Source organism: Stylophora pistillata, chromosome 5 (assembly GCF_964205215.1).
Source record: "Stylophora pistillata chromosome 5, jaStyPist1.2, whole genome shotgun sequence".
Taxonomy (NCBI): Eukaryota; Metazoa; Cnidaria; class Anthozoa; order Scleractinia; family Pocilloporidae; genus Stylophora; species Stylophora pistillata.
In genome coordinates, this window is record NC_142523.1 from 35396753 (window position 1) to 35420527 (window position 23775).

At 39.0% G+C, this 23775-nt stretch overlaps 2 protein-coding genes and 1 pseudogene across 2 annotated transcripts in view; 2 read left to right on the forward strand and 1 right to left on the reverse strand.

The window, feature by feature from the left end:
- Positions 1–23775, forward strand: part of LOC111332483 (sushi, von Willebrand factor type A, EGF and pentraxin domain-containing protein 1-like) — a 92446-nt gene that overhangs the window by 66038 nt on the left and 2633 nt on the right. The window contains exons 20-31 of the mRNA XM_088760618.1: positions 151–548; positions 981–1169; positions 2255–2660; positions 3606–4000; positions 4335–4520; positions 20578–20767; positions 20845–21032; positions 21412–21606; positions 21689–21874; positions 22148–22333; positions 22535–22729; positions 22802–22987. Coding sequence (XP_088616744.1) covers positions 151–548; positions 981–1169; positions 2255–2660; positions 3606–4000; positions 4335–4520; positions 20578–20767; positions 20845–21032; positions 21412–21606; positions 21689–21874; positions 22148–22333; positions 22535–22729; positions 22802–22987 — 2900 coding nt within the window. The remainder of the gene's footprint in view (positions 1–150; positions 549–980; positions 1170–2254; positions 2661–3605; positions 4001–4334; positions 4521–20577; positions 20768–20844; positions 21033–21411; positions 21607–21688; positions 21875–22147; positions 22334–22534; positions 22730–22801; positions 22988–23775) is intronic.
- LOC148731657 (uncharacterized) lies at positions 7266–9023 on the reverse strand (annotated as a pseudogene).
- On the forward strand, positions 15664–20497 carry LOC148731658 (low-density lipoprotein receptor-related protein 5-like protein). Its single transcript, XM_088760645.1, has 3 exons — positions 15664–15802; positions 18416–18815; positions 19585–20497. The coding sequence occupies exons 1-3, from the start codon at positions 15712–15714 to the stop codon at positions 20018–20020; spliced, it is 927 nt and encodes a 308-aa protein (XP_088616771.1). The 5' UTR covers positions 15664–15711; the 3' UTR covers positions 20021–20497.

Below are 23775 nucleotides of genomic sequence, written 5' to 3' on the forward strand. Positions count from 1 at the left end.
TATCGAGCAAAATGGGTAAGAATCATAATAAGAGATGTTCTATATTAGTGTTTCTGAACGCCGTGTCACTTTAGATCGCTAGTTTTGCACTACTGTGCATCGTAAACGAGTGAGCACTCAGAAAACGTTCACTAATCATTCTCTCCACAGCGTAATGTTTTGGACTCAGAGGTTGTGGGGAAATGTCCTGAGATCAACTATGTACGGAGCGCAGGCTGAGCTGCTGGTGAGATCAAATCTTTCTGACCCATTTGGCATCACCCTTGATAGACAAAACAAACTTGTTTTCTGGATGGACGAGGTCACTGGCGCTATAGAATCTTCTGATTACGATGGAAACAACAGAAGATCACTCTTTGAATTAAAGAGGCGTCTCTTTTTTAGTTATATTGGGATTTTCTTTAGCTGGTCATATTTATTTGTTACAGACATTGATGGAAATGGTTACAAAGTGGATACTTTCAAAGGAACGGTGGAAAGTCATTTTTACATGAACACTACCCACACTTTTGGAATAGTCGTTTTTAACAGCTCCTTGCAGTTACCAGGTTTGTAATACATTTTCAAAAGCTCATACACCGACAGATATAAGGTAGAGGGATTGGTAAAGGTACAATCTTAAACCGAGAAACTCTAAATCGTTCTGACTTTTAGAACGCAATCAATAGCCAGAAGTTGTGAATTCTTTTACTCGGTGATAACTAAAGACTTTGTCCGCAGTGTTAAACCGAAAACTAGCATAAGCGAGGGATTTTGAATCAATTGTTTGGGTTTAAAGTATGCATAGACACTTTCCTTAGAAGTTAACACAAAATCTCTAAAATATTCTAGTTGATTCGACATGTCGCATCCTGTGGGAAAGGGATGGGGCTGAGACCAACAAATTTTCCTTACCATCCATACCCCATATTTGTTTCCGCTGATCACTTCTTGGTAGAGACGAAATCCAGGTCAGTAATCACAGTTTCGTTTCTCCTTAGCTGTATTGATTACGTGTCCAGTGTTGCCTACACCGTCCAACGGAGCAAAGTTTGGATGTCATTGGAATATAATGTATCGTGGTACAGAGTGCCACTTCTTGTGTAATTATGGCTACATAGGATCTGGTTCTAATGTAAGAAGATGTCAACGCAATGGAATTTGGACAGGACAGGAGTTTTCTTGTCAAGGTGGGTTTTCCTAGCAAAGTAGATTATAATGCCTTCTGTATACAGCGGAAAAAAAAGGCTACGGACCACTTGTAAATTGATATACAGTTTTAAAGGGCTTCGAACATTAAGCGCATCTCGCAATTTGCTTTTCCCGAAAAAGTGAAATCTCCGATGTATATTGAGTATTTTAGGTCAAGGCGTCGAGCCATAGATGGGCTAAATAATTTGGGTCGATTAAATGATAAATAATAAGAATTGCGGTCTTAACAGTGACGTCGATATGGGTAAACGGTAACGCGTTTAAATCCTTTCAGATAAGGAGCATAGACTGTAGGCTCTGCATGCAGTCCACTACCGTCATAATCACCCACGGGGAGTAGCGCGGGGTGAACACTTTATACAGGTTCCACAGAATAGAGGTATTATAAGCAACGATCAAAAAACGCCTTTTTATGCCACAAGTGATCACTCAGTTTAAAACCCGCTCCAAAATACAACGAACATTGATTTCGGGAGAGACACATGGATGAAAAGTTTTTTGAAATTTTTCTCCGATGGTGTGATTTCCGATCAGTGTCATGTTCAAGTGAGTAAAGGGGATAGTTTCTAAAGAAACTGTGGTGCTGCGTTGGTGGGGGTAACAATATTATTTGCTTTTATTAATTGAGATGGCAATGTAAATTGGCCATCGTGAGGGGTTTTAAAGCTGTCGTCTCGAGCTTTAGCCTTTCGTCAGAGCGAGACTTTATTTAGTTCTTATTAACCGAGCGGGAGGTCTGTATGGGAGAATCTTGACCGAGGTCACCAGTACAGACCGAACGCATTGAGGTCTGTACCAGCGACCGAGGTCAAGATTCTCCCATACAGACCGACCTAGCTCGGTTAATAAGATGTTTATTATATGGCTGTGTCTTATATGACAATTTTTCATATTCTTTGTACCTTTTTTTTCTAGACCGGTCTAGATGCCGGTCTAGATGGGAAAATCTAGACCGTTTTCAATGTTGATTTCAGCCAATCAAATTCGCTAATTGGTAGTTCCCAGTCCTCGTGAGACAGCCAAATAATAACTTCTTCTAATTTGCTGTTCTGCTTTCCCTTAGAACTTGGACGACCTACTTGCAATTCCCCATGTCTTTTGGTTTCCAGTTATGACCGCATATTTGCTTTGGAGTTCGGTAACAAGTTGAGTTATATAGTCGTTTCAAATTTAACTGTACCTCTAGCTTTAGACTTTCATTACAACTTGGGCTACATTTTTTGGAGCGATGCCGAACGAAACATCAAACGCTCGAATATAAACGGCACAAGTATAAAAGCTATTCACAATAACGCATGTACAAGAGTCTGTGGGGATCTAGCAGTTGAGTGGAATTCATTGCAACTGTACTGGACTGATCTCACAAATGGTACCATATCGGTATCAGACCTCGAGGGAAATAACAAGAGCATTGTCTGGTTTTTAAAAGGTGGAAGTCCAAAAGGAATCTCCCTTGACCCATACGAGGGGTAAGTAGCACTCGTCAATAAGGAGAAATTCTTTAAATATTCTTTGCGGTAAGAACCAAGCATTAAAGTGGAATTAGTGAGGGAAAAAAAGGGCTTTTCACTTACCTTCCTTTGCAATGTAGAAGGAGATGCTTCATGTAATATGTAGTATGTTTTTCTTATCCCCGAAGATCACACCTGAATAACAAGTTAAATTTAAAGGTATTCGAGGGGAGGAATTCGAAGTTTGTGATCAGGAGCGGCCCTTATCGGATTACAGACTACAGGGAAGCTTGAATTGAACGAGCCATCTAGGGTCATTATTAAAGAGTTCATAGAGGATCCAAACCTTTCTAAACTCAAACTTACAAAGAGAGAGTTTTTTATACGCTGATCGTAATCCAGCGTCAAGCAACTGGGCTCACAGCACTCGACCTAAAGTTACACTGAGTTTTATAAATAGTTTGACATGGCCGGAAACCATTTTCCAGGACACAGACTTTGTTTTACTTTATTGACTTTAATTTATTGTGGAATATAACGTGAAAATTTTAGGATAAAGTATGAGAATCACTTTACAAGCATATCTACTTTAGTATGCGCCCTCTGTGTTAATGCAGCGAGCTCCATTTAGTTATCAGCGAACATCCTGTGTACGGACGGAGTAAACTGTGCGTCTCCGTTGAGTAGAAGATTCAACGTAGCAGAGTGATCAAGAAATGTAGGCGTGGAGGGGATTGTCTAGTAGGGGCTTGATATTGTTAAAGTGAATTATAAAAGTATGCCAGATTGTTTTCTTTTAATAGATAACCCTATTTTGGCGACAATGTAGGAGTCTGATGCACCAAGGATTGCCCAATGCCGCTCCATTTAGACCATGCAAATAAAATTTGAAAAGAGCTTATTTATTGGGTCTCACTCTCAGGAAAGTTTAAGCTCAAATAATTTAGGTGCTCTGCTCGACAGATTGATGTTTTGGACTGACTGGGGGAGCCCGCCGAAAATCGAGAAATCAACTTTAAATGGCAAGGAGCGTTCCGCCATAGTGACGACCAATGTTAAGAAGCCATGTGGTATCACTCTTGATCGACGAAACAAGTTAATTTTCTGGGTGGACGTTAGAATATACGTAGTAGAGTCAGTTGATTACAGTGGAAACAATAGAAAACTTCTCGTTCAGCGAGGAGGAATGTATTTTTATGGAGTGACTTTTACCTCGTCCTATTTGTTCATCAATGAGCGGCACAAAAAAAGAGTTTTCCAAGTAGATGCCTATAATGGAACGGTTGTAGGTATTGTAACATCCGGCGGATTTTTATCAGGTGGAATCGTCGCATTTGACAGCTTGTTGCAGTTACCAGGTTTGTAATACAATTTTGCAAACCACGCTGAGAGATAGGTAGTACAGGAAAAAGGTAGTGGAGTATTAATTGGAATGCTTAAAAGTCACACGAGTTTAGATGCTAGGAGGGTAATGATCACAACCAACAGCTAGCACGAAGTTGAAAGCGTTTTCTCTCAGTAGGTGTGACAGCTTCCCAGTCCGTATCGCTAACTTTGAAATGTCGATGATAATTTCTTGCAAGTTAGTTTCGTATCTCACCCCAAATGAGTCTCATCTGCAATCATCATTTCGGTATAAACAACAGCAGTTCCAGATACTTTTGTTACAGTTTCTTTTCTTTTTCATTGCAGAGATCGTGTGTCCAGCGTTGCCTGCGCCAACTAATGGTGCAATACTTGAATGCTCGGGCAATGCATCATTTTATTATGATACAGTCTGTCGATTTATGTGTAATAATGGCTATGTAGGATCTGGTTCTCGAGTGAGAAGATGCCAACAGGATGGAACTTGGAGCGGACAAGAGTTTATTTGTCAAAGTAAGTAGCAACATATTAACTTTCCGATGAAACTTTGTATGATAATTTAGGAGTGAAGATCATACTTCAATATTCAATATTTTTGTAAATCATCTTCTGGTTACTGTCATTGTCACTGTTACTGTCACTCTCACTGACACGGTCACAATCACTGTCACTGTCATTGTCACTGGCACTGTCGCTCTCAGTGTCAGTGTCACTGTCACTGTCACCGTCACTGTCACTGCCAATGTCGCCACTGCTGTCACTGTCACAGTCGCTGTTACTAACGCCGTCGCTATCACTGTCACTGTCATTGCCACTGTCACTCTCACTGTTATTTTTATCGTCACCGTCACCGTCACCGTCACCTTCCCCGTCCCCGTCCCCGTCCCCTTCCCTGTCCCCGTCCCCGTCCCCATCCCCGTCTAGAAGAAGCCTTGTGTCAGTGTCACTGTCACTATCCTTGTCACTGCTGTCACCGTCACTATCCTTGCCTTTGTCACTATCATTACAAATATACCGGTATTTATTATTGTCATGCAATATCATCGTCATTGCTATCATCATTGCAATTAGCGTGTCCATAATGTTCGCTTAGTAAAGTATATTCTATACAGGGCTAAAAGATTAGGAAAAAATTAAAATGTTTGAACCAAACGTTTTCTGCTGTTTGCCATCATCAGGGTTGAAAATAGTGACCGTCTGCACATACATATCTATCTTATGTAATTCCCGATGGGAAAATTTTCTTATCAACTATCATTGATCACATTTTCAGTTATAAAAGCAATATGAACGTCACGTAAACTATCATTTTGTTTTCTGTAGAGCTCTCCGGTGTCCGCTGCCGACTAATGGTATACCTTTGGAATGTAACTCTACTAGTACGACAGAGGTGTTATATGACGCAGAATGAAGGATCTCTTGCATAGAGGGGCCTGGGGTGATTGGATCAACAGTAAGGAGATGTAACGCAAATGGAAAATGGAATGGAACAGACCACGTCTGCAAAAGTATAAGAACTGCGAACATATATTATAATCAGTTGAAATAATCGTTGTGATTCTTCAGGTATTGTGGTCAGTTACACTGTCGATGCCGCAAATAGATGCTGCGCATGTGCCTAGTAATAGATCGTAAATGACGTCAAAATGTTGTAAGGAAATAATGTGCCACGTGTGTCCAATAGAACAAAGCTTGGATGTCCAGGGAATACAACAGTTTATGTTTTCTCTTTCTTTTACTATTTTGTCCATCATATATAATGCATTTGTCACAGCGACTATATGTTGATCTATAACTACCTGTTCATCACATGAGATGGTCTGAGACCCGGGGATGTTCGAAAGAGCCCTCTAAGGAAGATCTCCACATCTCCACATCGCAGTTAAAACCAACTTAGAGAAAATGAACAGATGTAAATTATTCCATACGAGTGGTCGTCTGTAAAAATCGAGCAGAGGTGTTGAAAATGAAAAAATAGAAATTTTTCAAACTTTGCCAGAACATACTAGGTATGAATGGCCTTAGTTACGGAAAAATATAAAAAATGCCGAAAAAAATTCTTTTGGGAGAACGGAGGCGTTTGGCGTTTTAGGGGTTCATAACCGTGTTTTCCCGGTGAAATAGTGCACCTCAAGATAACGGCCCAAAAAATTTACTTCGCCAGCAATTCGGAAACCACGTGAAAATTCTAAAATAAGAGATGTTTATCAAAGGTTCTTAAGTATTTTTTCCAAGATTCCTTAAAAAAACGATTTTTTACGAATTTTCTAATACAGGTAAAAGTTCACCCATCAAAACATAGCTCAACTTTGGCGACTAAAATTGGCCATTGTTACATGGCTCCATAAACTGAGACAATAACCATTGTCAAGAACAAGGTTTCTTCTTTTAGAAACTGCAATAATATGTTTGGACTACTTAAACTGCGAATTTTGAGAGCGATTTATAGAAGCGTATTTGAGATCAAGAAGCGCGTTACGTGACCAACGTGACTTGCATGTCACATTAAGAAAAACATTATCGGAACACTCGAATTCCCTCTTATATCATACAAAAACTTCGAAACAGGTCTCCTTCATAACAGGTCTCCTTCATATTCATTATACATATAATTTTCTCCTGAAGTAAAGAAGTCAAGGCAATCTGGGCGATTTTCGATAGTCTAGTATATGCAAATTGCTGGTTTATATTATTACCGACGGCCATATTCGCAACTAATACAAACCCATCAATAACAAAAACTTTATTAACATCAAAAGGAATTGCCCAGGCTATAATTACACAAAATGTTACCCTTAGAAGTGGTTTCCATGCTAAGAGTACGCATGTTAGCGCGCACCACTGTTTTCAAAATTTATCCATGCAACCATTTCTCGCCACTGCAGTGCGATCTGTGGTATGTGATTGCGTTACACACTGGAAGCCCATTTAGTGAGAATGACACAAAAGATGACCAACGTTTTTGACAGAACAAGGTTGGTCTTCATAAAATCCTATCGATCTAAAGCATGTTATGTAAACGTGAGGTTTTCGCTGCCAATTTTTTTTATAACAAAGCTATAAAGGGATAATGACATATTGTAGCCGTGTATGACGCATAAGCACCTATATATTGTACTTTTCTCTGTCAAGACAGTTGAATAACGTTGGTGTCTCTCTATTCCACGAGTCCTTACTTTCTGTATGCGAAGACCATGGTTACTTCTAGCTGGAAAGTTTCTATTTCTTTGCACGTACACGACTTTATCACTTCATTGATCAGACCAATGTATGGCACTTTTCGTGTTGCAGGAAGGGAATCAATTTCCAAGTGGAAATATGTGCATATATCTTGAAGGAAAGAAATACTGAAACGAGTAAGCGTCTTCGTGGCATAAAGTCGCTTTTGAGATATCGCTTGCCTTCTTTGAAGACTTTTTCTAGTCGTTTTGCTGTTGGATCATCAATTCCATGAGTGGTCAGAGATTCAGCAATGCTCGCCATGTCTTCCACTACTCAAGTTTAGTCCCCTCCGCCGATAGATAATCAAGTCCTTGAAGAGACTGTCTTACTGTTGCTGAACACGATACCAGGGTGCGTTGCATGGTTGATGCACTGAAGGGCTTGAAGTTAGTCTCCAAACAGTACTGCTGGCACTGATCGATGACGCGCTCGTTCACCATCGTTTGTATAACATTTGGGGTTTCAAGGATTTTGCCACCTGATAAATACAAATAACGCTGCCCAAAAAGCAAGTCCTGGATTACATGAGGTCTCGCGAGGAAAGACAAAAAATGATCTAACTGGGAATAGTCTATTCGCATCCTTGTACTTCTTGCAGTGGGCTGGGGTACTCCACGACCATACTTCTTAATATGGTGTCTTGCGGGTGTAACTCTATGGCGGGCTATGCCTGGTAGATACTCTTGAAGCTTCGAAAATGGAACCAAATCTACCATTATGGACAGCACTTGCCTACGTGTTTCCCAACCAATAGCATGTTCATATGTTTCTGCTAGAGCTCTTAGATAGATCGTTTCACTTTGATCGGCGTTTTCTACAGACAGTGCGTCATCAACCAGCCTGGCATTCTTCACTGCTTCCCATAAAGCACAAGTATCCCCAGGAGCAATGACCTCCAGTACTGCAACAATGGACTTGCTTGCTTTTGATATGTGTTCCTTTTGGCTCTGTGCTTTCAACTGGCTAAAAGTTTTCTTAGATTGCATGATGCTATCGACTCAACAATCAGAGAGGAACTGGTTGAGTCTGCTACGTTGTGAACGGAAGTCTTTTTCTTCTTCTTGATTTCACTCCTCACTGCATATACCTCATACCTCTAGTACAAGAATCTGGTGAGTGCTCACTTGTAATTGTTAGGTTATCCATTCTTTAACACAACGAGCTATTACTTGATTGGCAACCCTGAATAAAGACACAGACCAGTATTGTTGGGTTACCTCAACCATTTTATCAACCTATCATTTTATTATAGTTTTCTTAACGTGATTAAAGTGAATAATTACCGAGATAAACAAATAATTGTTTTTGTTATCATCCGGGTCGAATCTTTTATGCGTTGTCAAAGAAACGCGCGAATGGGGGAATAACTGTCAAATATTCCATTCTTTCGAACAACCAGCGCACTTTTACAATTACTCGTTTAATGATAATTAATAACAATCGTCACTTATGACGGTCGTAATGACGTATCATTTCGGTTATACAGCCAATACTTGTATCCAAAGAATTTTCCATTGACTGATCTCCTTTGGTTACAGAACTATCCAATGATGATTCAACTAAAAACCTTGTCGTGGTATTCTCTTCTGTATGGCTTGTCTCGTGAGTAAACGAGTTATTCGTTGCAACTCTACCAAGCTCAAGCCGGTATCTTTTACATCAAATTACAGCTACATGAATTTTTAGGCAATCACGGTGGCGGTCAGGATGGAATTCTGATGTATACTCACGTGACCCCACCGGAACAATTGTAGATGTTAAGGCATAAAGCTTTTCAGACTGTTGCAGAGTCATGCCTCGATCACCTTTCCACGAAGACTTCCCATGTGGAGCCCAATCCGATGGACAGGAGCAGTTTTTTTTTATTGCATAGCCGTCTAGTTCCGCAGTCGTCTCTATGCCTGGAACAAATTGAAATTTCTTTATGGCTTTCCTCGACGTCAGATATACCTGGAAAAGCGAAGTCGTTTACTTGTTCACTCACAAGGATAAAAATACAAAGCAAAACAAACAAGCAAACCACACAAACACAAACACGAACGCACAAACACACACACACAAACGAAAACATAAAACAACGAACAAACGAAAATTTCAAATCATGGAAATTTACCTTTGATTAGAAGGTGTGCAATTCAATGCAAGCCCCGGCCCTTCCCCATCCCATTTCGTAAATTGATGCAAATATAATGGAGATAATTTCCAATGTATATAATATATATAATATATATATATAAACTTATTAAATAAATGAATGAATGGATAAATAAATAAGTAAATAAATGAAGGAATGAAAGGTTGTGAATAACTAAATTGTAGGCATAAACCAATGCTTTATATTTCATGACAACATATACTGCTAACTGGCATCCTGTTGTGTTGGATTCAAGCGTTTATGTGGATTCAAGAAATAAATCTTAAAGCAAAGATCCAGGGCATTGAACCGTATCACGATATGACCTCATTGATCTTAGTGCAAACTATAAAAGCAGGACAAAGACGGATACAGTATTTGCCTTGGCTAAACATTCTTGACATTTTGGATAATGAGATATTTACCTGCTCTGGCGAGAAGAAGAATGAACTCACTTTCCAGCTGAGAATCATGGCATTTATATGTTTTAAGATGACCTTGGATGTCTCTTTTGCAGTTAGTTATTGACTATGCATTTACTTTCTCCACTGGTCTTGCGGGAAATACAAGAACCACCAACGAGTTCGGAGTGGCTGCATGCAGCCATTTTAGCAAACGAAGTAATTTCAAACAATGGCAAGCATGAAAGAGGGACGTGAAGATAAACATTCTCACACTCATGGGCTTCCTGTGTGTAACGCAATCACATACCACCGATCGCACTGCGGTGGCGGGAAATGGTAGCGCGGACAAGTTTTGAAAACGGTGGTGTGGGCTAACGTGCATACTCTTGGTATGGAAACCACTTCTAAAGGTGACATTTTGTGTAATTATAGCATGGGCAATTCCCTTTGATGTTAACAAAGTTTTTGTTATTGTTGGGTTGGTATCAGTTGCGAATATTGCCGTTGTAATAACATAAACCTGCAATTTGCATATACTAGACTATCGAAAATTGCTCAGATTGCCTTGAATTTTTGGCTTCAGGAGAAAATTATAGGTATATTTGATATGAAGGAGACCTGTATCGAAGTTTTTGTATGATATAAGGGGAATTCGAGTGTTCCGATAATGTTTTTCTTAATGTGACATACAAGTGAGGTTGGTCACGTAACGCGCATCTTGAGTTCAAATATGCTTATATAAATTGCTCTAAAAATTCGTAGTTTAAGTAGCCCAAAAATTTTATAGCAGTTTCTAAAAGAAGAAACCTTGTTCTTGACAATGGTTATTGTCTCAGTTTATGGAGCCATGTAACAATGGCCGATTTTAGTCGCCAAAGTTGAGCTATGTTTTGATGGGTGAACTTTTACCTGAATTAGAAAATTCGTAAAAAAAGCATTTTTTAGGGAATCCTGGAAAAATTACTTCAGAACCTTTGAAAAATATCTCTTGTTTTAGAATTTTTAAGTGGTTTCCGAATTGCTAGCGAAATAAATTTTTTTCGGCCGTTATCTTGAGGTGTACTATTTCACCGGGAAAACACGGTTATGAACCCTAAAACACCAACTGCCACCGTTCTCCCAAAATAATTTTTTTCGGCATTTTTTTATATTTTTCGGTAACTAAGGTCATTGATACCTATGTTCTGGCAAAGTTTGAAAACATTTCAATTTTTTCATTTTCAACACCTCTGCTCGATTTTTACAGACGGCTACTCTTAAGTCTTAAGAACTGATGGATGAATCTTTTAAGCGAAAACACTCTCTAATATAACTCGTCTTTATGATTTTTTATTTCGTTAATGTCGTTGAGCTTAGATATTGCAAACATACTCAAACTAGTACTTGACTAAGAACAACTTACATCAGCTAAGAGATTTGAAATGGTTCGTTCATGATGTTCATTCATTCATTATTTTGTTTTGCCATTATCAGAAAAAAATTAACCGAATACCAAATTTATGAAACATCAAAGATAAAAAGAACTGTTCTGACTAAATTAACTTCAAAATCAAAGGAACTGAAGAGGTAACAGCAAGGAAGCCTATTAGAAGCCGGGGGCTTATAAAGTATAGGCTTCCTTAAACTATAGGATAAACCATACCAATCAAAGTTGCTAAACGAAAAGTTAGATTAAGTTAAAAAAAAAAGAAAGAAAAGAAAAAAAAAAAAGAAAAGGCGTGTAGCTTAACAAAGAATATATTTAACTAAGAAAGAAGAATTTTTTTTCAGTCTTTTGCTAAACAAGCTGATGCTTTTAGAGTATTGAATTTCCCGACTTAGCGTGTTGAAAAAATTAGGACCTTGAAACCGAATTGAAAATTTTCGAAAGTTAGTTTTTCCTAGGATTTCTCTATGTTCCCTAGGATTGGAATGAAAATGTGAGTAATCACGCTATTGAGACTGTGTATTTCAGAATTACTTCATGATTGCGCGTTGGATGTGAGATCGCAAATAGTCAACGAAGCGCACGGCATAAACTTGTATCTAACCAATGCATTGTCATTTCCGGAGAAGACGTAGTTGTTTTATCAATAAAATAATCAAAGTAGATATTTAAAAAATTATCTACGCGTCATTTTTGGGGTGGAAGTTTTCCAAATCTATCGTCACAAAAAAACTCTTCCAAGTTCAAACGACTGGGAGTCGATACCAAGTCCGACTGCTTAAACGGTAAAGTTACCACGTGACATGACTGTCGCTTTACGACAACACCTGAATGAAATATCTACATGGAGCAACTGCACATAGTCGCACCTGAATATTTACCAAAAATGCAACATTTTAACGTCAAGAATCGTAGAAGGGAATGAGTTAAAGTATATTCGAGGAAAGCATTCAAATGTGTGTGTGCATTCCAAGTCAACGTCATTGGTAAAAGTTCCTAATTTGGATGCCCGGCTTTGATTTGAATCTGCTGAGTTTTATTTCTTGCTCCGATTGTGTGAATTAAAAGCTTACGCAGACATTTCAATTTCAAAAGTTTTTATAAACTTCAAGGTTACGGTTGATCATTGTTGATGTCGTTATATAATGGCTTCCCGCCCTTCATTGACAAAAGGTTTGATCTGTGTGATAGCGAACAGTGGAAACAAAGGTTATGGCTCACTGCTTGCACGGACTGACAAAAAATTTCCGAGTTGTCTGCAATCAATTCCAAATTGAACGAGAAAATCAAAAGGTTACTCGTTAATTTTTCCTTAATCTTAAAAATGCGAAGCGCGCCAACAACGTGAAAGTGGCGGTAATAGTTATATCTTTGTGCGCTCGGTCAAAACAACCGTGTTCGGTCCTAAAAAAAATCTGTGCGTTTGGTCAAATCAACCGCGCGCGGTGAATTTAACTTTGTGTGTTCCGTCAAAACAATCGCGTTCGGTCTAATTAACTTCATGTGTTCAGTCAAATCGATTGCGTTCTGTCAATCAACCGGCATCGATGGTTAGATCGAAATCCGATTATCACGCACTCAAAACAGCGTCTGTTACGAAAAGCAATAGATTGACAATCCTGTATCTCTCCATCAATCGCACATACGACATTACGCAATGATTTCTTTAGCCCTATATCCTGGTCCTTAGATTTTTAAACAAAGAAAACAAAAATACCAATAAGGCTTGCGGTCCTGATGGAATAACAGCACGTATGGTCAGAGAATCGGCATCGACAATCGCACCATCTTTATCAAAGATATTCAACACTTCTCTGAAGTTAGGCAAATTACCCAGTGAATGGAAATCTGCTAACATCATGCCAGTATTTAAGAAGGGAGTTAAAGAGACTGTAACCAATTACCGACCAATCTCCTTAACATGCCTCGGGGTTAAAGTCCTGGAGAAACTTATCGCAAGGCATATTTCAGCCTTCGTTGATCAGCATAATTTACTAAGTGTCCACCAATATGGTTTTAGAACGGGATTATCATACACATCTGAACTGATTCATCTGTTCCATACCAGGGCCTCAGCGTTAGACAATGGAAAAACAACTGACGTTGTGTTTTTAGACTTTGCGAAAGCTTTTGATTCGGTATCTCATAACCGTCTTATTCATAGAGTCAGTCAATATGGTATACAAGGACAAATTCTAAATTGGTTGAGTGACTTCCTTTCAAATATAGGCCAGCGAGACGTTATTGACGGTTTCACCTCTAGCTGGGCTACAATACTTTTAGGGGTTCCCCAAGGGAGTATTCTTGGGCCTTTTTTGTTCTTACTCTACGTAAATGAAATCCCTGAGTGTATTCCTTGTTCTAGTGATATGTTTGCAGATGATACTTTGCTCCGCAACTCAGCAACCTTCAATGAAGTCTCAATTCCAATTCAAGCTGTTTACTCTGTGTAACCGACACTCCGTCACAGTTTGAAATACGTACCTTTTTTAATCTCGACGATTCACTTGTACATAACCCAAAAAAATACAGAATTAACAGTGCGAACTTAAACCCAACGAAACTAAAATACAACGAAAGGAATACGAAAAACCACAGGAAAATATAAAGGAAAGCGTAACTACTTACAAGATCTGTACGGCACTCCGGAATAACAACGACTGAATGAAAATTACAAATACGATGTTATATAGCGGATAAAGGCTAAAACAATAGACTAAACAAGGCTACACAATACTCAAACGCGATTACATGAAACAACGCTGACAAACTTGATTTACATTTTGACAGCACGAAAAAATACAAACTAATAAATACAGAACTGAACTATCGAGACGAGAACTATTTACACTGATTACAATTAACAAAGACGAACGACAGAACCTATTAAAAAAATAACTCTCTTGGCTACACTCTGTATGTCCAACTGGTGTAGACAGTGGCTTTTAAAGGTGCGTGAGGCTAACTGTAAGTGCATGAGAATAATAAGATCTAAGGTTAATGGACAGTGTTCGTATTCCATCAACTCTTTACCCTTGGAACAAGTAGTCACACACAAGCTTCTGGGTGTATCAATCTCATCTGATCTATCTTGGAAACATCATGTCCTTGCAACAGCTGCTAAAGCTAACAGGGTCTTGGGTCTACTAAAACGCACATTTGGCAGGTGCTCTGGAGCACTAATAACTGGATTCAAAACAATGGTTCGTCCTATCATCGAATACGCATGTCCCGTTTGGAATCCACATCAAGCCTACCTGTCAGACAAACTTGAAAGAATCCAAAGAAACGTCTCATGCTGGATCCTTGCTGGACCTATTGATTATACCGAACGTCTGCAATACCTTGGCTGGATGGAACTTAAGTCCCGTAGGGAATATCTATCGATGATTCAACTATTTAAGTTTATTAATGGTTTCTCGAGAGTTAAGCTCGATAATTATTTATCGTTCTCTCGTGCTAGCACTAGATCAAGCTATAGTAGGAAGATTTGGAAACCTTTATCAAGAACTAATATCTTAAAATTCTCTTTCTGGCATAGATATATAGATAAATGGAACTCGTCACCAGATTCTCTAATATGAGCCGATTCTTTTTCAAAATTTAAAAAGGGCTTAAGAGAACACTTTTTAACTAGTGTGTGATGAATATAAAATTGTTGCGATTGCATATTCAATTAGATGATTAGATGATTTTAATAACTCCATTCTGATAGATACATTTTAGTGATATTCTTGACATTTTTCCTTACAAATACTTTTTATCCGATTTATAACTCCTTCATAGCTTTGTAGATATTTTTGGGGGTCACCTTTACATTTTTCCTTGCAAATGCTTTTTATCCGATTTATATTTCCTTCATAGCTTTGTAGATATTTTTGGGGGTCATCTTACATGAGGATTCAGTTCCTCTCTGATGGCAGCCTTTTGTATTGATTATTACAATAAAGTTGTTATAAATAAATAAATAAATAAATAAAAAGGTAACACGTAGCGACGCACTGAGACTTTTTTCTTTCAAAGGGGGGAGGGGTGGCGGCGACTGTACTCGGGTGCCAAAGCAGCTTCTGTGTTTTACCTAATAGAGCACATATTATTTTGACGGATTTTTAATGTGCCTTCAATTATTTTTGAAGAATGTTCTATGGTCAAGTGGATTAACTTGGGTCGTAACGGTTATTTAACGGTAGATAACACACTTACCCGTTGTCACATCGGAACATAATAACGTCTGCATTGGTATTCGCAGCTCATGTTTACGACACATTGCTGATAAAATTCTCTATTATTTTTAGTCTTGTAATAAGCAAGAAGGATAAAAGAATGCGAATAGAATGATGGTTTGGAGCAGATGAGTTTAAAAATTCATTTTATTCCTTGCACTCTTTAAACCGTGAGGACTCCATCCTACCCCGCACAGTCGGAAACGCTACTCTACCCCACCCCTATCGATTCTTACCAGAACTCAAACGAGAGTGTTGTGTACCAGAGAGAAGGTATCTTAGTTATTAACGAATTATGACAACAAACAGCAATGTCTTGCTGGAGATACTCGTGCTATTTATCTTGATTTCCTTCAGGGAACATTGCAGAGTAAATTCTTCTGGAGGTGAGTGAATTTTTCCTATCATTTGTTTGTTACGCTGGTGATGTTTTCATTTTTGTGTCACGTTTGAGAATATGAGAAAATTTTTGATGAGTGCCATACAAATCGCAGTTTTTTTGGTGATGTGGGTTGCGTTCAGAATTTAGAGTGTTCGATGGAACAGTTGTCTCAGTTTGGAGACAAATGAGAACTGACTTTAGGAAGTTAACGAAGCAAGATCTCGAAAGTAAATGAAAAAGATCCACAGTGACGTTTGACTTGCTGAAGCATGTAATGCCGTTACAAGGAAATATTATTCGACCTCACTTACTAGACCTAAACGTATAAGCTCGAGTTTAAATGTCTGACGACCTTGGCCCTGATCGACGAGTATATTGGCCATTTCATTAATTCTCTACGCAGTCATGGACGTTTAAGCGAAGGTAAGGAATAGCTCATTACGTATTCGATAGTATTCGATTGTAGATTTGTTTGGTAATATGCTTTACGAACTGCTCCATGTTTCGCATTCCACGGATCACATTACAGCGAACCAAAATATGAAAATGCCACCAGAGGACCAGCCAAGGTTCGTTTCATCCGACGCAAATTTATCTAAAAAATTCCTTTATTTACTATTTTTCCGACTATGTGTACATTAGAAGGTTAGGCGACCGCATAGGAAAGTTCACATAAACGAGTAAACAATTACAGTACTCACGTCAAATGGGATTCGTCACGTACGTCACGCACGTAACCTTTATTTAATAGAAAGTAACACAGAGCTGTCAAATACTATCTTGCTCCTTTAAACTGTTATGAAAATCTATTGAGTAACCATCGTTATTTTAAGTTATTTCAAGCAAAATCTCTTCTTTTGCTTTTCGTCATTAAATCACTTTTTTAAAATGATTCCTAAGGGCACAAGGAAGTGAAGGAGTTCCCAAAATTTGACGGCATCTCTGAGACTAGATTTACACTAGAGGAAATTCTTCCGGATTCGTGATGAATCCAAAACGTTTTAGTACCGGATTGATTTTGCAGTTTACACGAAAGTGGACGAATCCGAAATAAAAATTCCCCGGTTTGGTCGTGTCTCCGGAGATTTTGAATCTGGAATTTAAAGTGGGAACTTTGAATCCGATAACTTTTGAATCCGGAAACTTTTGTCGTGTACTGAACCGCTTTTTTTCTCGAATCCGGATATTATTTCCGCCTGCAATCTTTTGAGTTTGCGGTGAAACCAAAATGGAGGATCCGGTGCTAACATTGCTGGCGGTCTCTGGTTGCCTAATCTTGTTGCAGGTTCAGGCGGTAAATTTTATCATGTGCACCGCAGTATTTCTGAAGAAACGCAAATTATTATTGTAAGTTTAACGTCAGCCACACTTAATCGCCGTCGACGTAGATGGCTTGGCATCTGTCCAACTCAAATTTGCCTCAGTGGCATCTGGATCTACTCTAGCCTTTTTTGGGGGAGGCATCAGTCACTTTGTCGATAGAACGACGAAACAATAGCGGGCTTGGTAACCATTCCATTTCGAATGTTCCCGGAGTTGTCGTTGTGTGTAAACGGTCAGGAATCCGAATATCCTTTCAGTGTAAACGCCTAGGAATCCGAATACTCCAAAATTGATGAATCCGGAAACATTTACGAACCCGGAAAACTCTCCTCGAGTGTAAACCTACTCTTAATCGATCGTTGCTGACCAGAGTTCATTTCATATAGCTTTAGTTCTGGTAATTAAAGAGAGAAACCGAATTAAAATTAAAACAAAACAAAACAAAAAAAACAAACAAGATTTTTTCTCAACGTTCAAATTGCTAGATATTTGAAAAGATCTAATGCCAATTTAACGTTATCCTCAGAGCAAAAGTTATCCCGCTTTGACACCTGCATACACGCATACTAAGCGTCATATTTCTGGATGCGCATGCATACTCTTTGAGAAAGTGTTCCAACCATTTCAAAAGAGGAAAAAAACTACGCTCCATGTCTTACCATAAACCGCTTCCGGGGTTGGGTTACTTCCTTGAAATTTAAGATTAAGTTACTTCGTAACTTCCTCGACACGACACGAATGAGTAAATGTTGCAATTTGGCAAGAAGAAACAAAATGTTTATTGGGCAAACAATCTCGCCATTAATAATCTACGTTATCTGACGTCAATCTGAGGTCATTCCAGATGAAAAGACTCGCAAAATTCTCCACAACTGAAAATTCGCAGCTGTAATTTCAATCAATTTTCACCACTGCTTTGCCGTCATGACTGAGCTAAGACAGTTTCCTTGGCTACTGTTTCTCTCTCCCCCCCCCCCCCCACCTTCCGCGTTCAATTGTATTCTCCGTTTCGCAGGCATTAATTAAGATCTTTCTATTACCCTTCCCCTCTCTCGCCCTCGCCCCACTCCTTCTTCCAAAAATTAACCCGGACGCAAATTTTTTTGTTCGACTGACATTCGAAATACATGAAGCGTAGAGTCACGGGTGCGAATCAAAAAAGTCTCGCCTTGCGAAACTCCTAAGGCTTACCCGCACTTCATGAACGAAGTGAATTGGTATAGCTTCAGTCAAAATAACTTGATTTGGTTATTTGCAATCGCTCAATATTGACAAATATTGTTCTCTTTTCTAGTGTTAAGTGTCCCTTGCAAGACTCCATGCCTTATTGTATCAACAACAACAGAAATAGTGGCCTTGGATTTCGAAAATGACACAAGTTCCCCGATAGTTTCTGGTTTATCAAGAGTTGTAGCCCTTGATATTCACTTCAGCTTGGGGTACATTTTTTGGACTGACGTTGCAGAGGTTAATATTAAGAGATCCTCTATCGATGGAACAAATGTTACTATAATTCATTCAGGAACAGGAGTTTGCGACGGACTCGCAGTGGAATGGATGAGAAACCAGTTGTACTGGACTGATACGACAGATGATGTTATACGAGTATCAGACCTAGAGGGCAAAAATACCCGTATCTTAATTTCTTTAGGTCTTGATGAGCCTCGAGGGATTGTACTTGACCCTGAGCGCGGGTGAGCTGATGTTCATTGAAATATTAAAGTCGATGACGTCTACTGGTTCTTAATGTTTAGAAAAAAAACTAAATGAGTTCGCGAATCAGTCAGTCAGGCGGATTGAGAGAAAGACAGACGGTCGGTTTGTCAGTCAGTCAGCCAGTCATTCAGTCAGTTATCTAGTCGTTCAGCCAGTCAGTCACACAGTCATTCAGCCAAACTGACGCACAGTAAATCAGTAACCCAGCCAGTTGGTAAGTTGGTCTCTGAAACGGTTACTGACACAAAAGCCATGGGTTGGTATGCCATATGACCTATCGTTCAGTGATCCAATCACCTGGTGAGTCTCTTCGACTCTTGGCCATGTGCAATCATTCATTTATTAATTTATTCATTCATTCAGTCAGTCACTCATTTTGTCTGTAAGCCAGGCTGTCCGTCAGTCAATTAGTCAGTCAGCCATTCCCCAAGTTATTGAATTAGTCACAAAGCGAGGTATTTCTGCTTTCACGCAGTCGACTGCCCACCTTTAGCTCTGCCCGTTCAACCACAACCCAGGTTGATTCACTTATAGTTCTAATCGACATAAGACATCCCTATGCTACCATGATCTAGATGTAATTAACAAATCGACGTCAAATAAGACTATTCTTTCAGTGCATGAAGCATTACGTGACATGTTGACGCAAGCAGTGTTGTCTGTGCACGTATCTACAACGGCAAAATTGGCAAATCAGATTGCAACATTATTGCCACTTATGATAAAATGTTATTTCTACATCGACAGTTCCATGTTCTGGACTGATTGGGGAGCTGCGCCAAAAATAGAAACAGCAGCATTAAATGGAACTGAGCGCATTACCCTGGTGAACACAAGACTTAAATGGCCGAACGGCATCACTCTTGATAGGAAACGCATGCTCGTATTTTGGGTTGATGCCGGGACAGACAGACTGGAATCAATTAATTATGATGGCAACAACAGAACTTTGCTTTTCGTGAAAATCGATTTTCACCTTTTTGGAGTAACTTTTAATTCTCCCTATATATTCGTATCTGAATGGGATTACAAAAGTGTTTACAAAATGAACATTTCCAGTGGGACGATAGCTGGGACACATTATTTTGGCGGCCTAAACAAGATCATGGGAATTGTGCCGTTCGACAGCTCTTGGCAGCGGCGGGGTGAGTGCTCGTATCTCTTTGTTAGTACGTGCACTTAATCGGTCAATGTAGCGGACTGTTTTTCACTGTTCGCCCTGCTAAATTCAAAAGATTGCTTGATTTTCTTTCCCTTCTATTTGCACTCAGAGATACAATGAATATATTACTTACCTCGGTTTCTCGGTCCGCTCCGCAAGTAACACAGGAATAAACAACTTTTTACTGACATTTGAAAGTGAAAATCATCTCGAAAAGTTCACAATTAAATTACCGTGGAAATTGATTTAGTTGTTTTTGCTTTGTTACAACAATCATCTGTCCAGCGTTACCTTCACTAACAAATGGAATAAGACTTGGATGTTCGGGGAATGCAACTGAGTTTTTTGATACAGTCTGTCAGTTCACATGTAATGTTGGTTATGTAGGGTCTGGTTCTCCAAAAAGAAAATGTCAGCAGAATGGTACCTGGAGTGGACAAGAGTTTGTTTGTGAAAGTAAATCCTATCTCTTAATGGTGCTTGAAATAAAACATTTCAGTGAGCTCTGTATTTGCTTTATCTCGTGAATAGTGTCAGTAGATTCTTTTATCAGAAGTGCATCACTCCTTTTTTACTAGTCATCAACTGTACATTACTTACGGTAGACCTGAGAGGGCCACTGCGCATGAGCAGTTGGAATAATTTTGGAACAAAACCTAACTTTTCTTGCCCCATTGGTTTCCGTTTCAAAGGCTCCTCAACAGTAACGTGTGTTGCCCCTGGTAACCAACATCTTGGATTGTGTAACGGATTTCTACCAACTTGTGAACATGAATTCAAATTACCTTGCACTGTTTACAATGTAGATATTCTAGTAAATAATTCAGTTGTTTGTGTTTTATTTCAGTAATCACGTGTCTAGGATTGCTTTCACCAACAAATGGAACAAGAGCTGGATGTTCAGGGAATGCAACTGAGTTTTATGATACAGTTTGTCAGTTCGGGTGCAATGATGGTTATGTAGGATCTGGTTCTCAAATTAGAAGATGTCAAAAGAATGGAACTTGGAGTGGACAAGAGTTTGTTTGTGAAAGTATGTCCCAATTCTTGGTAATCAACAACGATTTCGATAAACATATAGAGCCATAAACTAACAATAAAAGTCCGACGTTTCGGCAGGCTGGCAGGACTCCGGATGAGTGTCACAGTTGTTTTCCTTGACAAAGGCGCCAAGATGTCGCCGAAACGTCCGACTTTTATCGTTAGTTCTTGGCTGTATACATTTCTTGGTAAAGCTTGAAAATATAACACATTATCTTATCTTATGTACAGATATTACAGAAGACCGCATAAAAACATGGTATTAACATTTGACAGTTTTGTTTCTCCTTCCCAAAATTGTCGGGAAAGAAAAAGATAAATTGGGAGTTTTGAGTATTTTTATCAACAGTACATCGTTTTGATTTTACTAGTCATTAACTGTACGTCGCTGACGATCGACCCAGGAGGTCCAATGCGCATGGGTAACTGTGGAAATCATTATGGAGAAAAATGCAACTTTTCTTGTCCCATTGGTTATCGTTTAAATGGCTCATCAGAACTCGCTTGTGTTGCCCCTGGTAACCAACACCCTGGAGTGTGGAACAACTCTCTACCGACATGTGAAGGTGAATGTGAATTCAAATTACTTGATAATTTTTACGTGCAAAAACTTTTGCAATTAACTCAGTTGTTTGTGTTTTATTATAGCAATCACTTGTCCAGGGTTGCATTCGCCAACAAATGGCACAAGACTTGGATGTTCAGGTAATGCAACTGAGTTCTATGATACAGTCTGTCATTTCGGGTGCGATAATGGCTACATAGGATCTGGATCTCAAAGCAGAAGATGTCAACAGAATGGAACTTGGAGTGGACGAGACTTTGTTTGTGAAAGTGAGTCCCATTTCTTCGTTATGCTTAAAAATATAATAGATTACTTTATTTTTGTACTTAACGTGAGAGAAGACTACCCAAGACTAGATATAGCAACCTGAGAAATCTTTTTTCCTTATTTTCACTATGTTGAGAATTACGATGGATAGGGAATTCACACTGCTTTTATCATCATTACTTCATTTTGTTTGTGAAGGTGAACATGAACTCAGATTATTTTACAATTTTTACTTCCAAAAACTTTGAAAATAAGTTTTTCGTGTGTTATTGCAGCAATCACGTGTCCAGGATTGCCTTCGCCAACAAATGGAACAAGAACTGGATGTTCAGGGAATGCAACTGAGTTTTATGATACAGTTTGTCAGTTCGGGTGTTACAATGGCTACATAGGATCTGGTTCTCAAAGTAGAAGATGTCAACAGAATGGAACTTGGAGTGGACAAGAATTTATTTGTGCAAGTAAGTCCCATCTCCTAGTTATGTATAATAATATAGCGAATTACCTTATTTTTGTACTTAATGTTAGAGAAGATCAATGGAAACTTCATATAGAAATTTGAGACATTTTTTTATTTTTTACTTTCTGAGCTATGTGGGGAAGTAAGATGAATAAGGATTTCATTTTTCTTTTATCAATATGACGTCATTCTGTTTTACTAGTCATCAACTGTACTTCTCTGTCAATCGACCCGGGAAGTCCGCTGCGCATTGGTAACTGTGGTTATCATTGCGGAGTAAAATGTAACTTTTCTTGTCCCATTGGTTACCGTTTGAATGGTTCATCAGAACTTACTTGTGTCACCTCTGGTAAGAAACATCCAGGAGTATGGAACAACTCTCTACCGACATGTGAAGGTGAATTCAAACTACTTTGCAATGTTTACTTGCAAAACCTTTGCATTTAATTCAGTTTGTGCTTTATTGCAGCAATCACGTGTCCAGGGTTGTCTTCGCCAATGAATGGAACAAGAATTGGATGTTCAGGGAATGAAACTGAGTATTATGATACTGTCTGTCAGTTCACGTGTAATAATGGCTTCATAGGATCTGGTTCTCCATTTAGGAAATGTCAACAAAATGGAACTTGGAGTGGACAAGAGTTTTCTTGTGAAAGTAAGTTCTCAAACCTTAGCAACGCTTGAAAATATTAGCTTCTTGCTAACTGGACAGGAGGACCGTATTGGGGATTATAAGTTGCGCGGTGGGGTTATCACAACAACGACCGAAGGCCAATATTTAAACAATAGAGTGTTTTTGTCGAGGAACTATCGACTGATAGTTGCCCCGCGGAAATTTGATGTTCTTAAAACAAATATGCTAGTTTTAAGAACATTAAATTTCCAAGGGGCATTTATCAGACCGATAGTTCCGAGACATAAACACTCTATTGTTTTTATTGTTCACCACTAAATTTTCTTCCCCGCCTACAGCTTGTCACAAATGTCAATAATTTGCAACCGTACATTGGCTAAATAGTACGTTATACCTGTCAGAATTGAAAAGCCACTGTTTTTCCGATCTGCCTAACTTCGCGGCCGTCAAACTATTCAAAACTTTTCACGAATGAGTACTATCAATCCAGGTCTTTTCCGCGGACGGGTACTATCCATTCGGGTATTTTCCGCGGGCGGGCACTATGGACTGGTAGTGTCCCTCCACGGATGAACACTATCGCGTCACGTGATCGATTTAAACCAATAAGAACCGGAGAAAATTTAGTGGTGAACTATAATGGCCAGTATGGCTCGAATAAGTGACACAAGTAAGGAATACATTAAAATGCACTCGAACCACACTCATTGATTTTGAGTTTGCCGACTCTCCAGGAAAAAGCACAGCTTATGTCTGTTTTGTGGAAATAGTCCGTTTGACTAAATCCCAACTAATGAAAACCGTAACGG